The following is a 27,900-nucleotide window of genomic DNA, read 5'->3' on the forward strand; positions in this document are numbered from 1 at the left end:
TGTTACCCTAGTATCCGCAGTCAAGTCAATGCTTAGCTGGTTTAGACCGGTAGAAGTCGGGTGATTTCCTGTCACCTGCGAGCTATAGGTGGTTACCTGGATCTGCTTGGATAACTATGTAGTCATGGTATAACTAAGTGTTAAATGAAGTTGAGACCGGACGGAGACTTACAGAGTTTTGGACTGTAGTGCTTTCCGTCTGTGTCGATTAAGGACCGACCGTTGTTGGGCCTCGAGTCATGTTGAACGCATGCCTTACATTTAGCTGGCCGGATAAAGTACCTTCCGACCGCGAAGCTGGGAGATTATTCGGGCTGAAAAGATTGCCCGCAGCGCACTGTGCCGGAGCAGGTGTGGTAGGACATGGGGGCGAGATGATAAGACCAAAGTGCAGTCAGTCGGCCCCCGAGTACATGTGGTTCCTGGCAAACTCGAGATTCCTGGATAGTTGACTCGGTGATCAATATCTCACTTTAGCGGGTGAGTGAGGTTTGTGTAAGGAATAAATCACCAGCTGGTTAGGAATCGATTCGAATCGTCATCGCTCCTGGATAGTGAGCACTTGACTTGAGTTACTTTATCGTAGTAATGTTAATGGAACACTTGGACAGTTATAATGCATATGACAATATGGAAGTGGTTAATGATCATTGGTTATCATTATTGGCTTAATCACATGTTTGCTCTAGTATAGGTGCAAATCTAGTCGACAGGTTACAATTAATTAACTTGGCAATAATGTTTTTAGAAAGGTTTTTGGAATGCTAAAAATGCTTTCTTTGTAAATGAGTCAGCTACCCTACTATAAAGCTTTCATAATCCTTGGTGTCACTTATTTTCGGTTATGTCGGGTAAGTCTAGCTGAGTACCTTCTCGTACTCAGGGTTTTATTCCCACTTGTTGTAGATGGGCAGATGTATTACGGCTACTGTATCAACTGCCTTTATCCCGCGATGGGTGATGCCTAGGACCATGGGCATGGTCATTCCTTACATCTCGTCTGATGCTTTTGTTGGAGATGATCATTAGCTGGCACTGTATTTGAACTCCGTGTGAGTGTGTGTGGTTTGAACAAACGGCTTCCGCTACTTTTATTTGAACTCGTTTTGTAATAACTATGTTTAAACTCTGATGTATCTGAGATGTAAACTTTTATGAAATATATGATGGTGACCGCTATACTTATTACGATCTTGGCTGGAATGGAAGTTGGTTTGAAATCCTTCATGATTTCACGGACTACCGGGTTATACGGGTTTAAGTTTGCTAAATTGTTTGCTCTGGCGGATGATTTTCTTACTTAACTTCGTATAATTGGTCGGTTCTGTTACAATCTGCAACACTTGAAACAGATGCTAGCAACATACGCTTTCAAGCTCAACATCTACTTGCTGCTTACGAAATGTAGGCTCACTGTCGTGTGGAGTTCACCGGAGGCAACCGCGTCGTCGTTACCATTGACTAGCGCCACCATCGATCAGATCGACTCCATCTACAATGAGGCCGGCGGGGATGTTTTTGTGTCCACCGGTATCCTGGGCTCCACGCAAGACATGCAACCCCCCGCAGCCGGCGTCGCAGTCTCGTCACCACCGAATCTCTCGCCGCACGATGGATCTGGTGGAAGGAGCAGCGAGACAGAGAGTGGGGGCAGTGGCGCGTGGCGCGCCATGCGGGCGATTGGCGTGAGCAGCGCGATGCAGGTGAGCAGTGCTGCACGATGTGGGCGAGTGGCACGAGTGGGTTGGTCTGGATGGATGGATGGACGCCCGGGTCTAATCATTATTGATGTGAAAAATGTATGCCTTTTGTACTTTGTTAAGTTTTTCTCTCTCTAAAGCACAATTTAGATTGATAAAGTCCCTGCCCTAAAAGAAGAATTTTTTTCTATGGGTAAGTTTGATCCCAAGATCTTTCGGTGGCGCGGCTCTAATCCCAATCCTAAGCCAGGCAATTATCACAGTGTTTTAAATTCATGTTTTGGTAGATGTTGTCAATCAAAGTAATATGTTGAAGACCTTTTCTAATTCAGATATATTGTATATGCACAATAGTGTAAAAAAAGCCTCACGTGCGCCAAGAAAATCTAGAAATTACGAGATTAATCAAAAAAGAAAAGAATATATATAATTGTACTTTTTATGATCACCTAACGGTGTAGATTCACTAGAAAAATATGAAATTAGTCAAAAAAAAGAAGAAGAATATATACCATTGACTTTTATGATGATCTAATGGTCCAGATTTACTAGATTATGAAAATATATGTGATGTTAGATTTTATGATGATCTAACGGTCTACATTCTTAAAAAAATTAATGCTGCATACAATTCATGATTAAATATTTTTTCTTCGCGTGTGGTATTTTAAATTAAACAATGTTCTATCCATATAAAATAAACACCAATACATGTGTTCGCATCGTAATTAAATAATTTCAGCATATGCATTATATACTTGAAACACTTCTCATGTTTCAACGAACCCCTCTTCAAGAAATATGCAAAAGGCATAGAAATCAATAAAGTTTACAGAAAAATTACAATCAGAAGCCATATATATCATGATTGGAAACATAATTTTATGGTAATTATATTAACTTTTGTAATATTTATTTTATAATTAATTATTATCTTAAAATTGATTCTGAATTTAAATCGAAGTTAAAAAATATATCAGTTTTATTCCCATGTATATATTATAAATGAATATAGAAAATCATCTCTTTTCCCCTCAAGGTCTAAAAACTTCCACATTGATGCTAGAAATCAAGATGTAGCCGTCTTTATGAAAAGATATAGTAATAAAAATAAAAAAAAGAACCAAAATACAGATGGGAAAAAACTGATATATTTGCGAGTTAAGGATAAAAAAAACTAGACACCTATACTATTTGCACGAACAACCTTGCTACTTCTTTTTATATTTGTGAGAGAAAAACACTGTTTATTTATTGAAAGTACTGTTGATTTGTTGTGAGAGAAAAACACTCCAAACTCTGAGAGGGACCAATAGGAGATAGATGGTATCCGATTTGGCATGGCCTACGAAGGAGGATACGAATATGATGCAGTGCTGCTGCTGCGTTGGTACTGACAACCGGGTACTGTCTGGGTCTGACGCTGTTCCGCAAGTTGCATTGCAGCCTCTGAATGTTTAGTTGGGGCTAGGGGTGCGTGGGTCTCTCATGCCATGGCGTCTTCTCCTTGGTTTGCATCGCGCAGCAGTAGAATGGGATGTGGCCAGGCAGGATTCATCAAAAGGTAAAAGCGGATCCCCCTCCCCATCTCTCACTGCAGGTCTCCTCAGGATCCCCAGTTCTTCGTTCCTTCAGGGAAGCACAGGGCCGGCACGGCGGCACCACACAAAAGGGGCTCACTTGGCCGCTTGCAAATGCAAATGAAACCCCAGCAGGTACTGGTACTGGCCTACCGTTGTGACTGCTCCACCCTACACGCATTACACGTTATTACTACTAGTATATATCAAAAGTCCCGTTTGAAATCACTGACAATTTTCAGAAACATCTTCTTTTCATTTCATTTTAGGTAAATACCAATGTTACAATATGTTACTACGAACGATAAAAATTTACTGGAGTAGGTAAAGATTCTTGCAGTAACTTGTTGGAAGTATGCAGCCTGTTCATTGATTAGTTTCTAGACTGATAAACCCAGCTGACGCTGATTTATTGTGAGAGAAAAATTTTATTGACTGACTAATAAGCCTTAGCTGGGACCAACAAAACTAAAAGACCGGTCGTTTGTTCCATTCCATGCATGAGCATGATGCAACTTTGTTGGAACCAAGCAGGCAAGGCAACAAAGCACGCATGCAGTACGTAGTAGCGCAGACTGCAGACATATGAGACCGTGTCTGTCCTACTCGTTGACTTAATATTTTTCTCTCACAATAAAACAACTTCAATCGACTTTAATACCAGTCGAACATATTAGCGTATAGGAGGGTACGCGCCAGTCAGCCAGGTGTGTCCTCTACAGTCATAGCTGCACTGTATAGTATTAATTTATTTGTATTTATTTACAACTCCACTGCTGCTCACTGCATGCAGCTTGCAACCCTCTTGCATTGCATCACCCATCGTTTCAATTGATGAATTGAGCAGCCAGGGGGCGGATTTTTTTTCCGTTTTTTTTTCTCACATCAGACCGAAAGAAACAACAGTACAGGATCCATCAGGGTATAGACCTATCATTGACCAGCCTGGCTACTGGCTAATGGCTAGGTACCCCTACCTGCTTGACGCCAGATGCCGAACTACATGCATTATATTAATCCAGAATTCCAGATTAGTTAATCGATCCACTAACAATCGTCAGTAACGACAAACTCGATTGGAAGAAGCTAGCAGGCGGCCGCCCGGCCTGCTGTAACTAGACGTGCTAGAAGAAACAGCTACGTACAGCGTGTCCTTTTCCTCATCGGCGTCTTCGTCTTCGTCTTCCTCCTCCGTCATCGATCTCTTAATTCTTCTACCATATACATCGATCCAGCAGTGCAGAGCAGCTGCGGGACGGAATGAAGCCTGCTAGCTGCATGCGCAAGCAAGCACGAAGCGCATGCATGCATACATGTCCGGGTTTCAGGGCTGCTTCATTAGTCTGTCTACTCGACGAGTATATGCATCATCATCAGTCTCGATCCGGCGATCGATCGGCTACTACGACGAGACGAGTTTTTGCTGATGGACGACCGCGGGGTCGGCGCCGGCGTCGTCGAGCTCGAGCTCGGTGGCGGCGGCGAGGGCGACCATCTTGAGCGCGGATGCGCCGGTGGTGAAGGCCTTCTTGCGGACGCCCATGTACTCGGGCCACGTGACGGCGCGGTACGCGGGGGTCCGGCCGGGGGGCACGGCCTCCCGCAGCGGCGCCACCTTGGCGTGCGGCGGTGGGCCAAGGAAGTAGCCGAGCGAGATTCTGTCGAGGTTCCGGTTGACGACGGCGCGGTGGTATACGCTGTGGAACAGGCCGTTGGTGAGGATGTGGAAGAGGTCGCCCACGTTGACGACGAAGGCGCCCGGCACGGCCGGCACGCCCACCCACCGGTCCGGGGAGTGGCGGAACAGCTGCAGCCCCGGGACGAGGCTCTGCAGCACGAACGTGAAGAAGCCCGAGTCGGTGTGCGCGATCAGCCCCAGCGCGCGGCGCGGGTCCGGGCACCTCGGGTACCAGTTGAGGTGCATGGTGGCGGTCATCGTCTCGGCGATCCTCCGCTCCGCCTCCACGGCGCCGACCTGCTCGTCGGTGAGCCCCAGCGCCATGAGGAACAGCTCCAGCAGCTTGTCCGCGAGGGCACGCATGTGCTTGTGGAACTCCTCCATCACATCACTGTAACAAGTAGTGGTAGTGTAATTAAGCAAGACGCGCAGTAAGTATACTCCTCCTCGTTAGCTAGCATGCTAAAAGGGCTAGGCGTGTGCTTGCATGCATGCATGGCCTTAGACGGGGACGACACGTCGATGATGTATCGTCGTATCGGACTATCGGTGCGTGCGTGTGACCTGCTGTACCAGTACCTGTACGTGCATCATGCATATGCATGGCGAGGCGAGAATCAAAGCAAAGCAAAGCAGCTAGTAGCTAGGCGCGCGCACGTGTGGGTACGGTGGTGTGACCGCGCGCGGCCGGCGGGCGCGGGTGCACGCACGCACGTACCAGAAGCTGGTGTAGTCGTCGCCGGCCTTGGGCCAGAGCTTGCGGAGGTCGGCGCGGAGGTTGGCCGGCGAGAAGGTGTAGCCCTCGGACCACATGCACTTGGAGAAGAAGGAGGAGATGGGCGGGGAGCCGTAGCCGCAGGCGTCCCCTGGCCCACGCACGGCGCGCATCTTGTCGTCCGCCGGCAGCGCGAACATGGTGGCGATCCGGTCCTCCACGCGCGCCAGCAGCTCCGCGGGGACGCCGTGGCCCGTGAGCAGGAACGCGCCCCATTGCTCGGCGGCGCGTGCCACCGCCGCCGCCGGGTCCACCGCCCCCAGGTCCACCACCGGCACGGCGTCCGGCCCCGGCTTGCCGCCGTCCACGACGGGGTGGTCGTGCAGCCCCGGCCAGGCGTGCGACTCCGGCACCCGCCGCGCCGCCCGGAAGTCGAAGTAGCGCGGGTCGTTCTTGAGGTGCGACGGCGTCGGCATGACGATGCTGGCCGATAGATTAGCAGGAATTATGGATCCCCGGCAAGGCAAGGCGGCCGGCCAATAGATTGCAGCAGTGTGCCTAGAGAGGAAGGAAGGAAAGAAGGAAGAAGCAAAGGAAGCTGTAGCACCAAGTGTAAATCTAGGACCTTGCACTAGTGGTATGGCATGAGAGAAGGAGAGTAGTGTAAGAACCAGAGAAGGACATGGCGTGGTATATATAGGGGAGAAGTTTTGGAGCGTAGTGGATCCGTCCGGTCCGACCCATCAGGAGAGAGAAGCACAACACACAACGCAAAGAGCTTTTTTTTTTTTTTTCTTCAGAATTGCTATAAGTCAGTCGGTTGATTTAGCCTCCCGCGACATGTGATTTTGTGGCCGCCAGATCAGGAATCACACGGTCGCGGTGCTCCGTCAGTTGGTTGCGCAAGATGGGCTGCCCGTCTCCACCACATGCTCGTGCTCCAGCGTTCCAGGTCCCAGTCGTCCAGAATACACGCACGTACGTCCGTGGTTGGTCCGTGTACGTCCGCGTCTACGCCCATATATAGCTCCAGCGGAATACACGCAGTATGTACCGTGTACGTCCAACCCACATGTATATTTGTATTTTTTCTAAAATTTGTGAATAATTTGTGAACAATTTGATATATATTTCTCTGATATATGGAATCCATAGAAATAATTTGTAAACTTTTCTGAAAAATTCGACATATATTTGTGTTATTATCAAATTACACCACTATGTCCAATAAATTACACCGAACAAGTCATTGTAAATATAGTAATAATTTGATGTAAATATAGGTAGAAGACATTGTAAGTGTATAGAAAAAATTTAGTTGATAGCAAGGCCAAAAACAACTGAATGTCACGTAGACAGATCCTTTTTTTAAGCCTCTTATCTAGGTACAATTGTAGCATTTGTTCAAGCACACACACATCTACACACACCACATGTGCATGACCAGACTTATAACTATACACAGAGTAAAAGATCACGTCCTTCTAAAGATCACCGAAATCAACGTAGCTTCGTAGGCGACGGGAACATCGTAGACCGCGTCCTTTTAGATATCACCAAAACTAACGTAGCTTCATAGACGACGGGAACATCGCAATCTCTTTGTGGCATCACGTGATAGGAGGCTGTAGATTTTATTCTGAGAGCTTAGTTCCAGTGAGAGACGCAGGTCGATTCGAGGAATCAAACCTGCGCCGGCTGCGTGGCGCCACTTGCGCCGCTAGCCACTCGAGCTGAGGCTCGGTCTCCCAACACAAAGAGCTGGATAACTAGAGGAGAGAGAGAGAGAGGATGGGATGATGCGCAATTGAAAAATGAAATTAAAATTCAGTATTGATGAGGCGGTGGCCTTTTTGGAAATTCAATTCAGTGGATGGAGGGAAATATGGTGAAAGAGACGGAGGGAGGGGGTTGGAGCGATGTGGAGCACGAAAGGCCACCCAGCTGCAGCTGCTGCGACACAAGTGACAACCTGTTCGTTTGGCAGCTCGTTCGTCGTTGGATCGTAAAAAAATACTGCTGTCTAATTTAGTGTAAAAAAAACTATTTTAACTAAAAATTTATGATCATTTATGAGGGAATAATTCTAACCGAACAGGCTGCTAGCTCGTACACCTACTGGGGGGAGCCGGCCAGCAGGCTAGTGGCGGCACTCACTGGCACCCCAATTAATACGCAACATGGAAAGCCAACACGATTATTGCCATCAATCATCATCAGCTTAATTAAGGACCAATTTCGAGGGTGTTGTCGTGTCTCGCACCACGCAATCTTTCACCTACGTGCCATGCTTGCTCTAGCCGCTGGGCTCTCGCTCGCCACATATCCATTTTCACCACCGGTTCTAGATAACGACATTTGGCTTTACTACCGTAATATACCCGTCTGTTCCAAATTATAAGTGGTTTTAACTTTTTTAATACACCGGTTTTGCTATATTTCTAGACATATGTTATATATAGATACATAACAAAATAAATATACTAAAAAAGTCGAAGCGATTTATAATTTGAAACAGAGAGTAGCAAATAATAGGAGACCGTACCCTCGTTTTTTCTCTCTCTCTATATGTTTTCCTCTCGTCCTGTTCTCTCAAAATAGGGGAAAAGCGTACACTGGTTTAGTTTACTATTAGAACTTTATTAGAAGTACTTAAAAGTTGTTATGACCCATGGTGATTTGCGTGTCTTTATAGAGAGGTACGGTGAATCTATGTACATAGGCAAAGTCTCTATTGAGTTGCATCTACCGATTAGTTCAATCCAAAATCTTAAGCTAATGAAAAAAGGTGGACAATTCACTTATACTCCAATATTCATCCTGTTCCATGAAATTAATTAGGGTCTCAAGTAAGCAAAAAATTATCTCTTCATATAAAAAACTATGTCTACACTGAAAACAATAATATAAGAAGATGTGTGATAGTACCTCCTTCCTCAAAAGAATGCAGATCTAGCACAGTGTCACGTTGTAGTACCTTAAGTTTGGCCAATTATAACTAAAAAAGTATTCATGTTTATAATACCAAATAAAAACCATCAGATTAATGACAAAACGTATTTTCATAATAAATTAATTTAAAGACATAACTATAAATATTATTTACTAAAAACTTGGTCAAACGTGAATCACTTTTTGTGGCACGCAACCCATAGTTACATTCTTTTCAGGACGGAGGCAGTAGGTATCAAATAAGAGGGAGAAGATATAATGGGTTGGCTGACAAATATTTTGTAAAAACTATGTTTACTGGTTAGGACTGCTCGGGGCGGTCCGTTCGCTTTAACTTATCAACCCGACTTATCAACCCGACTTATCAACCATGGTATAATATTTTTCTTTCACAACAAATCAGCATAAGCCAACTTATTAGCCGCAGAAACCATCAGCCGAACAGGTGGCACTGCACATGCAACTGTGCATACTTGAGCAACCTCTGTTATGTACTCCCCCATTCCAAATTATAGTACGTTGTTTTTGTTGTGTATCTACAATAATGTATATTCAATTGCATAAAAAAAACTACTTACTTATATAAATATATTTATAAATGTTAAAACGTTTTATAATTAATTTAGAGTCGAAGGAGTATTTTGAAAAGAAAAGGTAAACAAGCTGCCATTAGCAATGAAATAAACTAGCTCGAGATGGGTCCGAACACGTGTAAGAATCTGGTTGGCTCGAGATGGGTCGCACTTCACAAACACCACCGATCCAACAGGCCAAGGGTTGCTGCTTCCGGCGAGTGGCGATCACTGATTAGGTAAGGATCCCGAGGCAGGCGGCGAGCCGCGGACAAACGGGCCTGTCTGCAATTGGCGGGGCGCAGCGCCAGCGCGGCTGCGGTTCCAGAGCTACCTGCTGGCCGACGCCGAGTGCGCCCGCGCGACGGACGGCGCGACGGCGCAGCTAGCTAGCCCACCGGCACTGACTGCTGGATGGTTTCAAGCAGAAACATGACACGTTCCTGTGATTCTTTTTTTTTGTTCTCACTCCAATATTCTATGGAAGGTAGAAAAAAAACTCAGGCCTGTAACAGCGTGCGGCAACACGTTGGCAAAGAAATACAACTAAATGTTCTTATAGCTATGGTTTACAAGGTGATCTATGCAAATAACGCGAGTATCTAGTTTATTTTTTCATTGTACCATTTGGTTTTTATTTGAAAAATACCTTTGCTGATTCATAGTTTCCTTTCCCCCCTAAAACATCATTGAAATTATTACAATGCTACTCGCTTTTGGTGTAGCGATGATAACCCTACTGTGCGTCTCCCCGACAAGTCTTCCTAGGAGGTGTTCGTGGGTGTTTCGTGTGAAGAATGATGTCAAATCGGCCTCATTGACTTGCTAGTCTCAGCCACGTCATGGAGACCTCCCTCGGTTGTGTATATCGGCCGTGTGTGGCCCGGAAGATTTAGCATTTTTCTGATATGTGACCGCATTTATAGCATCAACACTTTTATTTATTTTTTAATCCAGGTAAGCTTTTAAAAAAGACTCTAAATTTATTTATTGTTAATCAAACATGAAGTACAGTAGTTGTCATTTAAGTTACAAACCATTCTAGTACGTCATACTTTCAATAAGACCCATGATGACGAGGAACTCTAGTCTTCAATAACATGCTCGGAGGAATACTATCTAAGATATTTACACGCCTGTCTGAAGAAAATAGCTTGAAAAGTTGCACTTCCTAAAATGTGTCAATTGTTAGGTAGATTTCCACCTCCTTTTCTCGGTCGTCTCAAAAGGATTACTGTTCAGTACCCACTCATTGCTGGTTGCCTGTTGGTATGTATAGATTCATGGACACCTACATATGCATGGGAAAGATTGTGCACCGTCCCCTCTATTACTTGAAAAATACTGTATAGCTTTTTCTAAGAAAAAAAATATACGTCAATTGTCAAGTGTGAGCCGCTCTCTCATAGGCCCCATTTGGCTTACTGAATCTTGACTGAAACTGGCTGAAAAATACTGTTCTGGCTGAATTGTTGTGAGAGAAAAAACACTCTTCTAGCTGAAAAAACAAGCAGAATATAAGGTAAGCCAAACGGGGCCATAGACAAATTCCCGTTTTCTCATAATATATATCTAAACAGTTCTATATATACAGTTGCTCTTGCTTTTTGTCTTATAGCACAATATACTACTCCTTTCATCCCAAAATAAGTGTAGCTATGGTGTTTGGTGAAGAGATGTTAGTGAGAAATTACATATAAACCCCTAAAAGGTGTAATTATTACACTTCGGTAAAAGAGAAAGTAGAAAAGGACAATTAGAGTTATTAGGTGGTCTTATACCTTGAGATGCACTTATTTAGGGATAAATTTTAAACTCTAGAATTACATTTATTATGGGACTGAAGGAGTATGTTATTAGCTTCTGCCTTTTTCACGGAAGATAAATACTCCTCGCTTGGACACCTAGTAGCAGCAGCTAGCAACCTCAATTTCTCAATGGGAGAAAGACAAATTGTCAGCTAAGCTACGTGCGACGCTTGCCGTTTTGTATTGTTTTCTTCTACTTGGTGAATTGAACCGTCATACAAGCAAAGGAAAATTCTAAAATTCTTGAAAGGACGAGTTAGTCACCGTGAATGTCCAATGAGCAAACCGAAATTGCCCTGGACGGTTGTCCCTGCTCTTGTCTTAACATGAAACGGGATCAGCTGTGGCATGTAACTGGGCCGATTTTTTTTTGTTTTTTAGCCTTTTTTTTTTAAAAAAATTACAAATATGTCTCTGGAGGTATGCTTTCAAAATCTGGATACTTAGCTTAACGCCAACATTGGTGACGCCGAGTTTACACGTCTCAACGCCATAGATTTTGGCGCCTCGGTCTTGGGTTCGGCGTAGATATGGCGGTGACTTAGCAGACACCTTGGCGTCGTAGATCTTGGCGCCGAGCTTAGCGCTGTAGATCTTGGCCTGGCGCCGTGATTATTGGCACCAACCTTGGTGCCGTGGTTCTTGACGTCGAGAACGACGCCAAGATCTATGGCGCCGATGTGGTGTTTTAACCCAATGCCCAACATTCCCGCCCGAGCCTTCTTCCTCTTCTTTCTCCTCCCTCTCGAGTTTTTCTCTCCCCACTTCGCCCTACCTCACGAATTGACATATTGGACCTTGAAAACTTTGATTTGATCCGTAGATTTTCGAGAGCAAGATATTCTCGCTCCCTCCTAGTTTTTTTTCAAATCAATTCGGTATATATTAGTATGATTTTTCAACTTAAGAATCGTCATTACTTAGGGTTTCATACAATTTTAATATTTATATTATACAACCGTAGGTTACCAAGGCGTGAAAAAGCTACCAAACCAAGGCAACCTTAGCGGACGTTGTTATGATATGGGTTCATTGTTGTAAATCAAATGGAAAACCCTAGGTGTATGGTTTAATGTTAATTGCTTTCGGTTCTTAGAACAAAAATGACTAAATTGTAGTTATGGCTGGATGACCGAAAATGCCTTCGACCCATTACCTCTGCCTAGTGGTGTTCCAGTGCCCATGTGCTTTTGCGGCGATCCTTGCAAGGTAGCCAAGTTCGATGAAGAGGACACGTATAGGCAGAGGTATTGGATGTATTCCAATTTTACGTTTGAGCCTACACTTCGTCAGCACTGCATTAACAAGATGGTGAGGAATTGATATTTGTGTCATATGACATCTTGCATGATTTTTTTGTTTTGTAAAAATTGTATTTTTTGCAGACCCCTCCACCGCTCTGTGATTTTGAGCAGTGGATCGACACTAAGATCAAACCTGAAGACGAGGAATGGATGCAGACACTGTTGCGGTGGGAGGCAGAGGATAAGTAGATGATGGAGAAGAGACACAGAGAGGAGGCTACAAAAAAGGAGCACAAGAAAGAAGAGGAAATGAGGCGTGATGCTGCGTCCAGGGAGGAGAGGGAGAAGAAGCTTGAGCATGCACGCCGAGCGAAAACAGCAATGGAGGAGAATTCTGATGCCCCGAGGAAGAGAAAGTGGCATCGTTGCACTCAGTAGTCTCCATTACTTGCTAGTTCTATGGTTTATTCATGAACAATATTGTCTATAGTTGGACTTTTTATTGTGTTGTCATGTAATGCACTTTAAGTATGGGCATGCTTATATCATGTACTGCGTTATTTCGTTTGTCGGCACATACTTCTAGTATTATTGTGTTGTTTAATGTGTCATAGTATTGGACTTTTCATTATGTAGTTGTTTTCATTATTTGTGGTCATAATATTCAGTTTAATATTGTGGACATAGTGAAATATGATCACGTGCTGTAAATAAAACCTAATGAAGTAGGGCATTATATAATTCAACACACAAAACATATGAAATGATATGTGAGAACATGTACCGAACTAGGGTACAGAGGTCCTAAACTAAACCTAACATGTCTTAGGTAATTGAATCGAACAACAAGCATAAGAAATGGCATGTGAGAACTTGTACCAAACAAGGGTACATAGTTCCTTCGACTAAACCTAACATGCCTTAGGTAATTAAACCAAACAACAAACACATGGATATGCCATGTGAATAAGATATGGTCATTCTAGTAGTGCGGCCACATAGCAAATTCTGTTGCACCTTCTCCACAGCAGCCTCCCATTATTGGTGGTGGTGGTGACAGAGGTGACGGCGGCGGCCCCTTGTTCTTATAATAGGGCAGGTACAATATGGATCATTGCAGAGTGTCTCCTGTGAACTTGCAACATTGTTGTTGTCGTCTTCGTCTTCCTTGTACCCGTTGCTAACTTCCCTTTGTAGATCGAAGATTTGGTCCTGCAGGTAGTAGATGTACTGCTGATGCGGATAAATTGGTCGAGGATCGACCCACCTAGTGAACCCACAGTTTTCTTTGGACTCGAAAGACTATAATAAGTATGTCATGTGAGTTATAAGGGTATTCAAGAAACTGTTTACACCAAAATTTGGGAAGAGAAATGTGGGAATTCGAAGCTCCCAAAGATCGTGTCATCAAGGAATTGATTGCATAAAAGTCGATATCAGCTGATTCAAATGCAACACTAGAATCGACTCTCTTCGGATGACGCCAGTAGATAACGACAGAAAGCTACGATTGGCGTCGGGAGAAACATGTCGGACTCTACAAAAAGGAAAGATTAGGGTCCAAGTTATCTTACATTAGGAATGTTTTCTCTTATGCCAAAGATTGTAATGAGTCGTACATAAGTAGGACTCATATTTAGATTCCGGGTATAAATATTGGACCTCGGCTATTGTAAAGGACATCCAATCAATCAAATACAAGTTACTTTTTTGGCTCTGTGCCAACCCTTAGGAGTAGGAGTAGAGTAGATTCCGATGAGTTCTTCAATAAGCAGGGCTGCATCGGTCCGGTCGACCTCTGGCTTATTTGTAAGTACCGTCATGGTTTATACTTCTGTTTGTACGGCTGCATCAATCCGGTCGACCTCCACTGCGAACTCTAGTATAAGCTAGTTATCGACACTTATCTAGTTCAAGTACGGCTGCATCGATCTGGTCGACCTCCACTGCTCGAGCTTGATTAAGGTCAAGTTATCGGCTCTATCTAAGGGTGGCGTCCTTTGGGTAGATTCATTAAGTTACCGATCTTGCTGATGTTTTCATTGTTATTAGTTCGCAGCAACATCAACCCGCCCTATCGAGATCAATCTAGATCGGCCTTATATCCTTTTAGTCTGTCGTTTGCCTTGCTACAACACAATTTTGTTTACCTTGAGCGATGAGTTATGTTTCATCGGCTGTTCTAGTTCGATCTTGACTGTGCATAGTATGCGGTTAAGGCATGCATGATCTTGAAGAGGTTTGTTAGTTAGTTAAATATGGTCTATGGTTCACTATTATGGCTGTAACGATCCGGCCGATCCCCACTGATAGCACTTTAGATTGGAGAATACTAGTTGGTAGATTTGTTCTCGATCAGGTATGACCTTAACTGTTTGCTATGCCTGCATAGGCTAAATAGCCGATCGCCTATGCGTTAACGCCTGTAGTGTATTTACATGATTCTGTTAAATGTGAATAAATATATTTACTTTAAATGTTTGATTTTTTGTCTTTATCACAGCTGCATCGATCTGATCGAACCCCACTATTAGAGATAGCAGGTTAGGTCTGATGAGTCCATAGGTTTGTCCACGTGAAATAGTCGATTATTCACACGTTGTAGTCTCTTTTCACCTGAATCAACTATTTCAACCGATTCACCTGAGCCTTCATGTATAGCATGTCTTTCGAAAAGCCTGTTGAAGTATAGATGGTTTTATGATTCTTTTGTTTTAGTTTGTTATTATCATCATAGCTGCCATCAATCTGATCGAACCTCACTGTTGATGGTAACAGATTAGATTTAGAGCGTTTGGAGAATTATTTGTATTAGATAGTCGATTTGTTCGCATGCTATATCCTTTCTCGCTAGATCCATCGGCTCAATGCTTTATACTAATAATATCTACCTAACTGATGATCTCACTTACATCTACGTGTATTGTACTTGTCAATATAAAATCAATCGTTACCCGCGAGCTTTATAGTCCATAACAGCCGATTTCTGTGCGTATCGGCTATTTAGTCGATTTTCCCGTCTGGCTGCTCCCGAAGCGGCACACTTGGAATTGTCTGGGCAAATACCAGCATGTTCCACCTTAAATTACTGATAAACTTTCACTCCTTATCAATTGCAGGGTCAAATTGACTGGCACATCTCGAGAGGAGTTGGCAAGATCGGTTACCCCTGCATTGAAGCCAAGTGGATCTCCAGCTCCATCAAGCAGATCCTTTCGGCTTGCTGTGTACCGACACATTTTCGTGCTGACAAAAACATGTTTAACAAATGAAATGTAATAGCAATTACCCATGCTCGTGGGCATTTGAAAAAGTCACGACCTCCGTCAATCCCCTCAGTGAACATCTGCACTAAGCAGTCCTTACCATGCATGCATTTTGGCCAATCTTCCTTCCTGTTATCGTATTCTCTGAGAGGGCACTCTTTAGCGAAATCACTCTTGCTCTAGGGGGGGGGGTGAATCTGATACACTAGTTCCTCAAAGAAATCAGGCCCAAGAGACCCCTCCCACACAATGAGAGTTCCCTTCGTCCCCCCTTTCCTCTCCCACTCCTAAAACCCTTTCCTCTAGATGACCCTCTAGACATTCCTACTCCAACGAAACCGAATACTAGTTTGGTTGTCCTTTTGATTAGCAATGCATCATAGAACGCATATATATAGGCGGAGGCAGGTTTGCTAGCCATTGTATTGTGCTGTAAATGCTCCTAGAAAGTCTACTCAGAATCACTAAAAAAGCCTACATCGTAGGACACTAGAGAGCCTAGATTCCATGACTGAAAAGCCTGTTCGATTTCAGACTTCAATCACTATTTTGAAGGACACTAAAAATTCTATTCGATGGTGACATGACAAATCACTGTAAAGGCCATTTCCCCTATATTCCATGACTGAAAAGTCTATTTGATTTCCCCTAGATGCCGCTGATTAATACGTACTTTAGGCAAAAAATTTTGCCAGAATTTCCCCTATTTTTATGCCATCCATACACAAATATGAGATGAATATTTAACCTCAATACAACATGTACAAACATACAAATATATGCCACATTCATCTGAAATCATATACATGAGCATATTAATAGTCCACATAGTCCATAATTATTGTCCATAGTAGTTCATATTCAATAATAATAGTCCATACAGTCCACAATAGTTCATAATGAAAGTCCACAAAATCCATAATACTACATAATAACATCTACCACAAACCCTCATCGCCTCCTTGTCTTACCCTTACCCTTGTGACCAAGAGCATCGGTGCCTGGAGTGTAAGGGTCAGGTGGACAGCGTCACCTAGTGCTTGAAGGCTGTGTAGGCTGAGTCGAGGGAGCGTCCTAGAGCTGAGACGAGCCAAGCTCCTCGTGCGTCTGGTCCACCTCATCGTTGTCCTTGTCCTCATCCTCATCCTCGTACGCAATGTCTATGGACCCTGTAGGTGCTTGGCTAGACAAACCTAAGCCTCTTCTGTCTGTAGAAGGAACGTGCACGTCTTGCACTGTGGCTGTCCTACAACCACAATGAGCAGCTACATGGCATAGCCGACGTGACAGTCTCTGTTGTACAAAATAATGTTAACTAAAAGAATTTAACATATTTATAATATATTTCAAAGAATATAATGAATCTTACGTCTAGGAAGCTACGTGTGTCATCGTTCCTGACTCTCGGACAAAAGCGCTCAATGTCTTCAACCAAGCATTTGAGGGTATTGTCCTACAACAAAGTTCACAGTAAGATTGTGGTGGACCTTGAAAAGTGAGGATGCTACTTATCTAGTATGGAGTACTAGTTAATTCCTAACCAGTTTCTTAACTCCATCTGTTGTATTGAATTAAAAGGACACTACAACTCGAAGGTTCCACTAACTAAAATAGAGACCTCAAACGTAGAATGTATTGGTGTTGGTGCGAAAAGTGACCAACAAGTAAATATTTGTAGTTTTGCCATGCGTTGTGATCGGATGTGGCCTAGCACTCAATGACATAGGATTTATACTAGTTCAGGCAACATGTCCTACATCTAATTTTGGTTGGTTGGTGACTTTATTCCTGACCCTAGGTGCTCAAAGTTTGCTGTGGGGTTACAAACGAGCAGGAATAAGAAGGGGGTGTTAAAGGCCCGGTCGGACTCTGAACCAAAGGGCCGAGAGTGACAGGGGCTCTAACATGCGCTAAGTACTGGAGCGTATGCTCTGTGTAGCTTTAGAGTTCTAGAGCTATTGAGGTCCGAATAATCAGCCAGAGAGAGCATCCTTTTTTTAGGAGAGAGCTCATCCCCTTTTATAGTCGAAGGGGATGGGCTCTTACAAGTGAATGAGAGAGAGAATGTATATGTGTGCTACCTAGTCTTATTGCTCACGCTATCGGGTACAAGATGGTCGTTGGCGCCCATAATACTATTTATGTTCAGATGCATGTGGCATGCTTTACCGTGTTCGCCTAGATGGCAAATGTCAGCACCTACAATATTGTAAGGCAAATGTCGGCGCTTACAACACTGTTCATACTCTAGCATGCCTAGAAGGTTGCATAGTGCCCGTATGGCCTGGTGGCACCATCCTAAAGGTGCGCATGGCATGGTAGGGTACGGTCCTTGGTATTACGGTTGACTTTGAGTGCCTTACCTTATCTGCTTTGCCTGATCCCTGGGCTCTCACCGAGTGGACATCCCTAGTTAGTCATTCCCTAGTCGGCCTCGACTGTGTCGGTCGAGGAAGAATCATGAGCAGAGGTCCAGTGTATCCTCGGTCAGAAAAGAAGGTTGGAGTCGGACTATGTCCCCACCTTGGCTAGGCCTTCCAGTTAGGAACCGGATCGTTGCCTTGGCCTGCCATTACGTAACTAGGCTAGCCCAAGAAGCGTGCATTGTTGCTACACCGTCCTACTAGGCTGAGTTTTTGTAGGGAAGCGGGTCCATTGGGGACCCTGGGTTTATGAACCCGATAGGAGCCCCCGAGCCCTTTTGAGACTTCTATGAAGTCGTAAAGGGGCTGTTTATACTCATTTTACGAGCGCAACCAGCGGGTGTGAGATTGTGGGTCACCGTCGGACGAGACGGAGCGCGAACCCAAGCATCGGGCATGACAGAGTAACCAACCCAAGCGTCGGATGTGGCTGAGGGGTCGGGCAAGGCAGAGCACCAACCCAAAGTGTCGGGTGCCAAACCAAGCGTCGGCCATGGCCAAGGGGTCGGGCAAGGCAGAGTCGCCAACCTAAAGTGTCGGGTGCCAACCCAAGCGTCAGGCGTTGCCGAGGGGTCGAGCGAGGCGGAGTCGCCAACCCGAGTGTCGAACATGGCTGAGGGGGTCGGACGAGGTGGTGTGCCAATCCAAAGTGTCAGGTGCCAACCCAAGCATCAGGCGTGGCCGAGGGGTCAGGCGAGGCTGAGTCACCAACCCAAGTGTTGGATGTGGCCGAGGGGTTGGTCGAGGCAGAGCACCAACCCAAAGTGCCAGGTGCTAACCCAAGCGTCAGGCATGGTCGAGGGGTCAGTTGAGGTAGAGTCACCAACCCAAGTGTCAGACGTGGCCGAGGGGTCAGGCGAGGCGAAGTTCCAACCTGAAGTGTCAGGTGCTAACCCAAGCATTGGGCGGGGCCGAGGGGTCGAGCGAGGCAAAGTCTCCAACCCAAGCGTTAAGCGTATCCAAGGGGTCAGGTGAGGTAGAGCGCCAACCCAAAGTGCCAGGTGCCAACCCAAGCGTTAGCGCATGGCCAAGGGGTCGGGTGAGGTAGAGTCACCAATCCAATTGTCGGACGCGGCCAAGGGGTTGGGCGAGGAGAGCACCAACCCAAGCATTGGGTGCGGCTGAGGGGTTGGTCTAGTTTTGTGCATTATCCCATCCACATTTTCCGCAACCAGAGGTGTTGAGATAACATCGCTTGCCTCGATGGCCCGAGCGACGCGCTCGGTGAGCTCAATAACAGGTACATTCGAGTGGAATCTAGGTCCATTGTTCATAATGGGGTCGACATAGCCCTCATGTGGTCTTCCACTTCTCCTTAACCCGCCTCTCGACAGATGCCTGAGCCATTCAAGAGATCGACTTAGGTGGCCCTGGCCTCCCCTCGATGGAGATTCTGTAGGCATGGCTCAAGGTTAGGATCGAACAAGAAGGTTGAGATGACCCTATCCACTTCAGAGTAGATTGGGCAATTGCCGCTGGGTCTCATCTACGTCTTTTCCCTAGCTCTGTTTGATGCGAGGCAACCTCGAGCCCTTTGTGGGCCGACCATTGAACCTTGGTCAGTCGTCGCTCATATCGAATGATGTGACTACCACTTCATGATGCAACGCGAAGCGTTGTGATGTAACAATTGCATATGCAATGCTTAGATGTATGGGATGAATGTATGAATGTATGCATGAGAAAACAAAATAGGGTTTTGGTAAAGTTACCTCGATGGCTCGAGCGATGGGTCTGGAGACCCTATCGGATATGTCCGTATGGAATCTAGGCCCGTCATTCATGATGGGGTCGGTATAACCTACATGAGGCATCCCACTGCTCCTTACCTGTCTCTCGGCAGCCACCCAAGTTGTTCAATCAACTCGGGTGACCCATTGGTCTCTCCTCAATGGAGATTCCTTTGGTGGGCCCTTCCAAATCCTTCCTAGGAAGGTGGAGGATCATTTGCGTGCAGTTGCGCCTTATTTCTCATGCCTGGGTTGCGATAGTGGTGGACCCTGCCTAGGCCACGTCCCACTAACTGGGTGATGTTTTGCTAGGCATGGCGCGTCCCATCAGTCAGGGCCATGTCCCGCCGCATGCTTTTCCACATTAAATATGGGGAAGGGAGAGTTTTTTCCTCCCATTCTTTTGCCTTCCTTCAACCACCGCCATTCCTCCTTCCTCCCTTTTGCCAAATCTATTCGTGTGCCACAACAGTTTCTAGGAGAGAGGAGAGTAGAGCGAGGGAGAAGACTCATAGATTCGTTCGTGAATCCAAGGTGCGATGTCAAACTAGAGGCCTTCCAATGTGGACGAGGAGGTGCTAGTCGCCTTCATCGAGAAGGGGCTGCTCCCATCGAAGGAGGTGACGCATTGGAGGGATCCTGCACTAGGGGAAATTGTTCCACAACCCTAGGCTGACTGAGGTCATCTCCTTTCTCACCTTCCATGAGCACTGGGCTTGGGTATCCCACGCACTGGTTCCTATGTGGGCTCCTCAATGAGTGTGGCCTGGAGCTGCAACACCTCAACCCAACTAGGGTGCTTAACATCATTGGCTTCATCACCGTCTGTGAAGCCTTCCTTAGGATGGAGCCACACATGGACCTCTTCCTGGTGGATCTTCAGTGGGTGAGCCCTGTCCGAGGGGAAGCTGCCTAGAATCGCGCTAGGTTTGGGGGTTTGCCTTACAGAAGAAACCAAAACCATCGGTCCCCTACCCTACATACTCCCCCTATGACTCCAACTGGGGGTGGCATGGTGAGTGGTTCTACATTAGGAACCTAGTGGAAGCGCCATTCCCATCGTTCACCGGAAGAAGGCAGGAGAGGAGGGAAAGCTAGTCGTGGGGTCCCACCGGTCGGTAGATCAAGCTAGAGGTTGTCAAGGCGAAGCTTCAGAGGCTTGTGCAGCATGGCCTTGATGGGTTGCAGGTCTTCTACCCCTTCTTCTACCGTTGGGTCACCCTATTGGTGGAGATAAGGCGGTTGATGTGGGAGTACTCCGGCCCAATGGATCCTGGCCATGCGTCACCGGAGGAGTTGCCAAAGGACGAAGTCTGGAGTCGACTCAATTGGGTGCTACAACTGAGGGATAAAGACTCCCTCGAATGGATGCCTAGACCTCTTCACACCATGAAGCTACCCAAGCTAGTATGCCTCCTTTTCCCGTGACCTTATCCTCCTTGTTTTTGATGTTGTGATTGATTTCGAGTTGGCCATTTTGAGGGGACTCTTGAGCTATAAATCCCGGCCGCATCTTCTGAGGGGGCCAAAGGGCGCTGCTTGGCAAGCTACCCAGAGGGAGGCGGTGCTTTCCAAGAAGAAGAAGAAAGCCGAGAAGGCCTGGAGGAGGTTTGAAAAGGAAAAGGAGATCCGCCTGTGGGTCTGGGTGGGCAAGAGCCAGAGCGACGTGGAGGCAGAGCTCAAGTTAGAGGAGCCCATGGAGATGGGTGGCAATGCAAGTGCCTCCAAGGACATAGGAGATAGAGGCGCTGTTGTGACCTCAGTGGAGCACCATGAGCCCACGGACGCATCCATCGACGGCAAGCATAATATGAAGACGCGTGGCGATGTTCCTAAGTCAAGGAAGCGCGCTACGAGCGAAGACGCCGCCGTTGAACGAGAGGCAAAGTGGGCATAGTTGCCATGCCCTTTAGAGGCATCATCGGCTTCACACCCCTGCTTCGAGTGTGGTGGGGCACACTGGTCAGTCAGGGGGATGTGATCGTTCCCCTACATCTTTGGGGTCAGCGCGCGTGCATGACCCCCAATGAAGAGACGCTCCGTCAGTTACTCTGGTGGTTTCACCACAAGCTAGCGGTCGTAGCCGTTCATGAGCTGATCAGGAACCAACTAGGTTGGCTCCTCCCTTGGTCGATATGAGGGGGCATGGGTCATGACCCGCGAGTGGTCCTCGTCTAGTCGGCTCATCGTTAGTCGGTTGGGGCTTCAGGGCTCTGCCACTGTCATCTAGGTATGCATTCATACTCCCTCCTGTTCTCATAACTAAGTTTTTGAGTGTGACTAACCCACACTTGTTTGATAGCAGCCAGGAGCTGGTGGGACTAGGAATCTCCCCACCACCTGTGCGAGAAGAGTGGAGACCTAGCCTGCAGCGGGTCTCGATGAGCAGCGGAGGAAGCAGGCTGGCGGTGGCGTGACCTTCCCTACCAAGGGTTATGTCTTCCTAGCCGGTTGCGAGTATGGTGGTAGTGACAGCGGCGGTGATGGCGTTGATCCTCATAGTGACGGTGGAGGTCAAGTCGGAGGTGACTCTCATGGTCCCTCCACGGCTGTGGAGGAGGAGAGAAGGGAAACCGAGCTTCGTACCTCACCCAGCGGAGGAGCGCATGGTTTGCCCACCTAGTCGGAGCTGGAGGGGTCTAAAGGAGCCGTGGCTAGGCCAGAGGTGGTGCATCTACCGGTGGGCCATGGAGTCCTAGCAGTGGATATCGCCTTTATCGGTGAGGAGGACACCGGGGTGGAGCCACCGGCCATCCCGCCGTCCTGAGAGCTGGTGCTGATCCGGTCATTGCATGATACTACGATGGCTAGATCTTCCAGTGGGTCAAGGGTGACCCATGAGCTAGTGTGGCCTTGCCCCAGTGAGCTAGGAAAGTCCTAATTCATCCTTCATGACAAGGAGGAGGTGAAGCTCTAGCACCTGCTCGGGGAGAGAGGACTATCGATGGAGTCTGACCTCGCCCTTACCAAGGCGAGGCTCAAGGAGGCTTTGGAGAGGGTTGAGGTTGTCCATCCTGCCATGATAGTTTACTTGCTATGCATTGTAGAGGTAAGTTCTCTATGTTTTTGGTGTTGTCCTTGACTCCTTGGCCTTTCACTGGTTGTCTCAGCATGCCTGCTTCTTGTCACAGGATCTAGAGATGATGTCGATCCAAAAGTCTCGTTTTCTTCGAGAGGAACATGGTCAGATGGAGCAAGAAGCAATGATGTCATGATAGGTCGATGAGCTTAGGCACCAGCTGGAGTCCACCCACTGTGAGTCCCAAAATTGAGCGGCCGAGGCGACGGGAGAGCAGGCGGTAGAACTATGTGTAGTTGAGCGGGCGACTGCTGCCGAGCAGGAACTTAGGGCGGTGAAGGTCCACTTGGCAGAGACCGAGGAAACACTTTAGAAGTCCTTGGAGGTGGAGCGAAAGGCCCGGTTGGACACTGAACAAGAAGTGGTTGCGCTCCAGGGGCAGATGCTCGGGGCAGAGGAGTTGAACGCTCGACTGCTCGAGAGGGTGACCCGGTAAAAGTGCATTTGCCCCCTATGTGGGTTTTGGTGTATTAATGACATCCAAATTAGGGACTAATGTGATCTTAATGAGATATGTTGCAGCTATTAGTTCCATGAAAGATTCAAAGAGTTGATAAAGATGAAATGGTATCCCTCAATTCTTGAAGTTGTAAAGGCGGACGAATTCAAAATGATCTCCAAAGGTTTTAATTTTGTTTTTGAGTTTAGGATCCGCCGCACTATAAAGAGGGATGCAAGTTTAGTTGGTCTGAGGAAGATAGAGTGCTCAAGCATTTAAATAAAATCAAAAGAGAGTCACTCTAGCACTTCACGAGCACATAGAATTATTTTCTGTGACTTTCAGTGTTGGAAGTCCCGACCTAAGCCAGGAGTCCTGGCACGTGTGCTTCTGACTGCTCGCTGTCTGTGCACATCGGAAGTCCCGACGTTCGCCGGGAGTTCCGACCGTCAGAAGTCCCGACGTTCGCCGGGAGTTCCGACACTGACCTGACCCAAGCCGGGAGTCCCGGCCTCAGCAGTGCTGGCTGTTTAATTAACTGTGCACGTCGGAAGTCCCAACGTTCGTCAGGAGTTCCGATCGTCGGAAGTCCCAACGTTTGTCGGGAGTTCCGACACTGACTTTCACCCGTGGACTTCTGACCCCTTGGGAACAGTATTTTTTGCCAACGTCGGAAGTCCCAGGATCTGCGTCGGGACTCCCGACGTAGATCTGAACGGTTGGATTTTCACTTGGAGTATAAATACTTCTCTCTTCACTTCTAACCGTTACGGACTCATTTCACAGTTGACTCACTTCGTGCTGAACAGCTCCCAAGCAACCAAAGCACCCCTCTCCTTTCCCCTTTGCTCCAATCTTTGATTCCCTTAGTTTTTGAGTAAAAGGAGAGTGGATTAAGTGAGAGCATCACTTTGGAAAGCTTGAGCATTTGATTTCTTCGTCAAGCCGGTTGTGTTTGCGTCTATTACTCTTGGGGCTTTGCCCAAGAGCTTCCATCTTGTGGAAGAGCCTTGGGAAGTTTGTATCACCCTTTGATTTCTTAGTGGAAAGCTCAAGTGACCTTTGTGGTCGCTTTGAGAGAGGCAAGGAGGTGGAAAAGACTCCGACCTTAGTGGTCACCTCAATAACAAAGACGTAGGAGCTCCTTTGTGGGGTTGCCGAACCTCGGGATAAATCCTTGTGTCCCGCGTGCTTGTTGTTGTTGTGATTGCTTGAGATTACTTGTATGTGTTTGTCTCTTTGTCTCCAAAATCTCTATTTTAGGGTTTGGACTCGATCTATGGTTTGGAGGCTTTACGGCGTCAAGGGAGTGACCCAACATCTTCACCAAACCACTAGGAAGTGAGGTTGTAAGTTTATTTATCCACAAAGTTAAATTTGGCACTGCTTTTGTAGTTCACGTAGGCGTCGGAACTGCTGACGTTTGCACCGGAACTTCTGACAACGTCGGGAGTTCCGACCCAAACGTCAGGACTTCTAACAGTGGCTGACAGATTTGAACTTAGCATTTGCAGTAAATTTTTAGATACGCCTATTCACCCCCCCTCTAGGCATTGTTAGATCCTTTCAATTGGTATCAGAGCAAGGTCTTCTCTTTGTGTTTCACCACGTGAGAAGAAACAATGTCGGAGACCGACAAGATGCAAGACGTTGCCATTGAAATGGCCAAGAAAATAGCTGAAGAGTTGATGAGTGCTCAAGTCAAGCTCTTTCAAGATGAAATGAAAAAGATGCAAGAAGAGATGAGCAAGTTGAAGGACGAATTGAGCAAGAAGGTTGATGATGCAATAAGTGGCAAGAATGATGTTAGTGACAAGAATGAAGCAAACAAAGATGCCGCTAGTGATGTTGGAGCCGGTGAGCTTGCTCATGGAAAAGGAATATATTCACACATGAGTTTTGACTATGGACAAATCATGAAAGGTTCAACACTACATACTCCGTCCGTCAATATTGGCAAGCCACCTCACTTTGATGGAACAAGATACACCGATTGGTCTTACAAGATGAAGATGCATCTAATAGCCTCAAGACTTTGGGAAGTTGTGGATGTTGGTGTGTTGATTCCTACCAATGAAGATAGAGAGATAACTCCAAAAGAAGTGCACAACCTCCATCAAAATGCACAAGCCATAGCATTGCTTGTGTCAAGCCTAGCTCCGGATGAGTTTAGAAAAGTGAATGGAATGGAAAGTGCAAAGCAAATTTGGGATACTTTGAAAGTATCATTTGAAGGAGATAAAAGTGTGAGAAAAGGCAACATAGAGTTACTTCATGGTGAATTGGAAAGATTTGTATTCTTACAAAATGAAACAACACAATCCATGTTTGATAGGCTCATGGCATTGGTCAACCGCATAAGAGCTCTTGGTAGCAACGAATGGGATGACAACAAAGTTGCTAGAAAGATGTTGAGAACCTATAGAGCCAAGAACAACATGCTAGCATCCGTGATCATGGAAAGGCCCGGTTATGATGAGATGACACCTCAAGAAGTTCTTTCAAAGCTCAAGCATCATGAGTGTCTAGATGAAGATGCAATCAATGCTCACAATCAAAATCCTAATGCAATGGGATTCAACAAAAGTGCCGCCCTTAAAGCAACTCAACAACATGAAGGTTCAAGTCAAGAAAAGAAGAAGAAAGTGAAGGATGAATCCTCAAGTGGAGAAGAAGATTCTGATGCGGAGGTTGCATTTGTGATTAGAAATCTTAGAAAGTTTATGAAGAAGACAAGCAACTGCAAGACCTATGGTAATGGTAAGAGAAGGTTCAAAAAGAGATTTTGTTATGGATGTGGTCAAGTTGGTCACTTCATAGCCAATTGTCCTAATGAGAAAAAGAAGCACAAGCATGACAAGGATGAAGATAAGAAGAACAAAGGCAAGAAGAGAGGTGAAGCTCATCTTGGGGAAGAATGAGAGTCAAGTGATAGCAACTCAAGTGATGATGAGAAGAAGAAGAAGGGAGCCGCAAACATCACCATCCACCACTCTTCTTCACCGACCATGATCTTCCCCGACTCAACTTCACCACCAAAACTCTTCTCCAACCTATCTTCACCACCGAGGCTTTTCTCCAACCTCATCGACAACGACTACTATACCCCAACTTGTCTCATGGCAAAAGGGGAGAAGGTACATACTACACCCATTTCCTCTAGTGATGAGTATGATAGTTGTGATGATAACATAGATGAAATTGAAGCAACCATGATAAAGAAATTTGGTAAAAAGGCCTTCACTAAAATAAAAATGCTAATGAAGAAACTAGAGAAGAGGGATAGATGCTTAGAGTTGCAAGGAGATATAATTACTCAAGAGAGAGAGAGAAACCTTGCACTTGAAGCATCTATCGCCGAGGAAAAGATGAAGGTTGAGAAGTTAACCGTTGAATTGTCTTTAGCCAATGACTCAATTGGGAAATTGACTAAGGAACATTCCTCGGTTAATGATCAAATAGCTAGCCTTAAGAATGAAAAGAGTATAGCTCAAGAAAGCCTCACAAGCTTGAAAGAAAAATATCAAAATCTTGAGCTAAACTATAGTACTCTTTGGGCTAGCACTTCAACTTCTTCTAAGGCAACCGAAGTCTCTAATGTCTCCACTAGTGATAGTTGTAAAAGATGCTATAAAATTAATGTAAATGCATATGCAACTAACCTTGTTGAGTTAGAGAAGAAAAACAAGGAGATTCATAGGTTGGAGATGATATTGAAAAATGGGTGTAAGTGTCAAGAGCAATCAAACAAGACTATATACAAGTCATCAAGGCACCCATCAATCAAGGAAGGCATTGGCTACAATAGGTATGATGGAAAGGCCAATGGAAGGAATATGATAAATGGTGTGCCTTGTGTGAAGTTCAACAAGGGTGTTGCTCTTGATGAGCTTATATGCAAGGCCAACAACAAGGTATACATTCCAAAGATCCAACCTACAAATACCAAGACAAGCAAGACAAAGCAATCCGTTGTCCTCAAGCCACAAGCACCACTTCCACGATGCTATGCTAGTGACTATATGTGTTGTTGGGGCAAGGATGGCAAGATTGTGGTTAAGTATGTTGGTGCCCAAAAGAGAAAGGAAATTATGAGGAGTGTTTGGGTGCCCAAGTTTTATGTGACTAACCCTCTAGGACCCAAATCTTTTTGGGTACCTAAAACAAAAGCTTAATTTGTTTTTGTAGGAATATTCCTCTGGTGGAACAAGTTGGGTGTTGGATAGTGGATGCACCAATCATATGACCGGAGAGAAGGACATGTTCACATCATTCCAACCAAGTCATGATCAAAGTGGAAATATTGTGTTTGGTGACAATGGAAAATGTGAAGTACTCGGTTTGGGTAAAATTGCAATATCAAATGATAATTCCATTTCCAATGTCTTACTTGTGAATTCGTTGAGATACAATTTGTTGTCCGTTTCACAACTTTGTGAGATGGGTTACAATTGTCTCTTTACGGATAAGGGTGTGGAAGTCTATAGAAGGGAGGATTCCTCTATTGCATTTACGGGTCATTTAAAGGGGAAACTCTATCTAGGTTGATTTCACATCAAATAGAGTAAATCCCAAGACTTGTTTAATGGCAAAATCTAGCATGGGTTGGTTATGGCATCACTGACTTGCCCATGTTGGGATGAGGAACTTGGCCAAACTTCAAAAAGGCGAACACATCCTTGGACTAACAAATGTTTCTTTTGAGAAAGATAGG

General features: G+C 45.7%; 1 protein-coding gene across 1 annotated transcript; it reads right to left on the reverse strand.

Moving 5' to 3' along the window:
* Positions 1-4,018: 4,018 nt before the first annotated feature.
* On the reverse strand, positions 4,019-6,321 carry LOC136457625 (gibberellin 3-beta-dioxygenase 2-2-like). Its single transcript, XM_066457649.1, has 2 exons — positions 5,677-6,321; positions 4,019-5,349 (listed from the first exon to the last, which is right to left on the reverse strand). Exons 1-2 carry the CDS (start codon positions 6,147-6,149, stop codon positions 4,683-4,685), a joined length of 1,140 nt encoding a protein of 379 aa, XP_066313746.1. The 5' UTR covers positions 6,150-6,321; the 3' UTR covers positions 4,019-4,682.
* Positions 6,322-27,900: the final 21,579 nt, after the last annotated feature.

Source organism: Miscanthus floridulus, chromosome 6, assembly GCF_019320115.1.
Source record: "Miscanthus floridulus cultivar M001 chromosome 6, ASM1932011v1, whole genome shotgun sequence".
In the NCBI taxonomy this organism is placed as follows: domain Eukaryota; kingdom Viridiplantae; phylum Streptophyta; class Magnoliopsida; order Poales; family Poaceae; genus Miscanthus; species Miscanthus floridulus.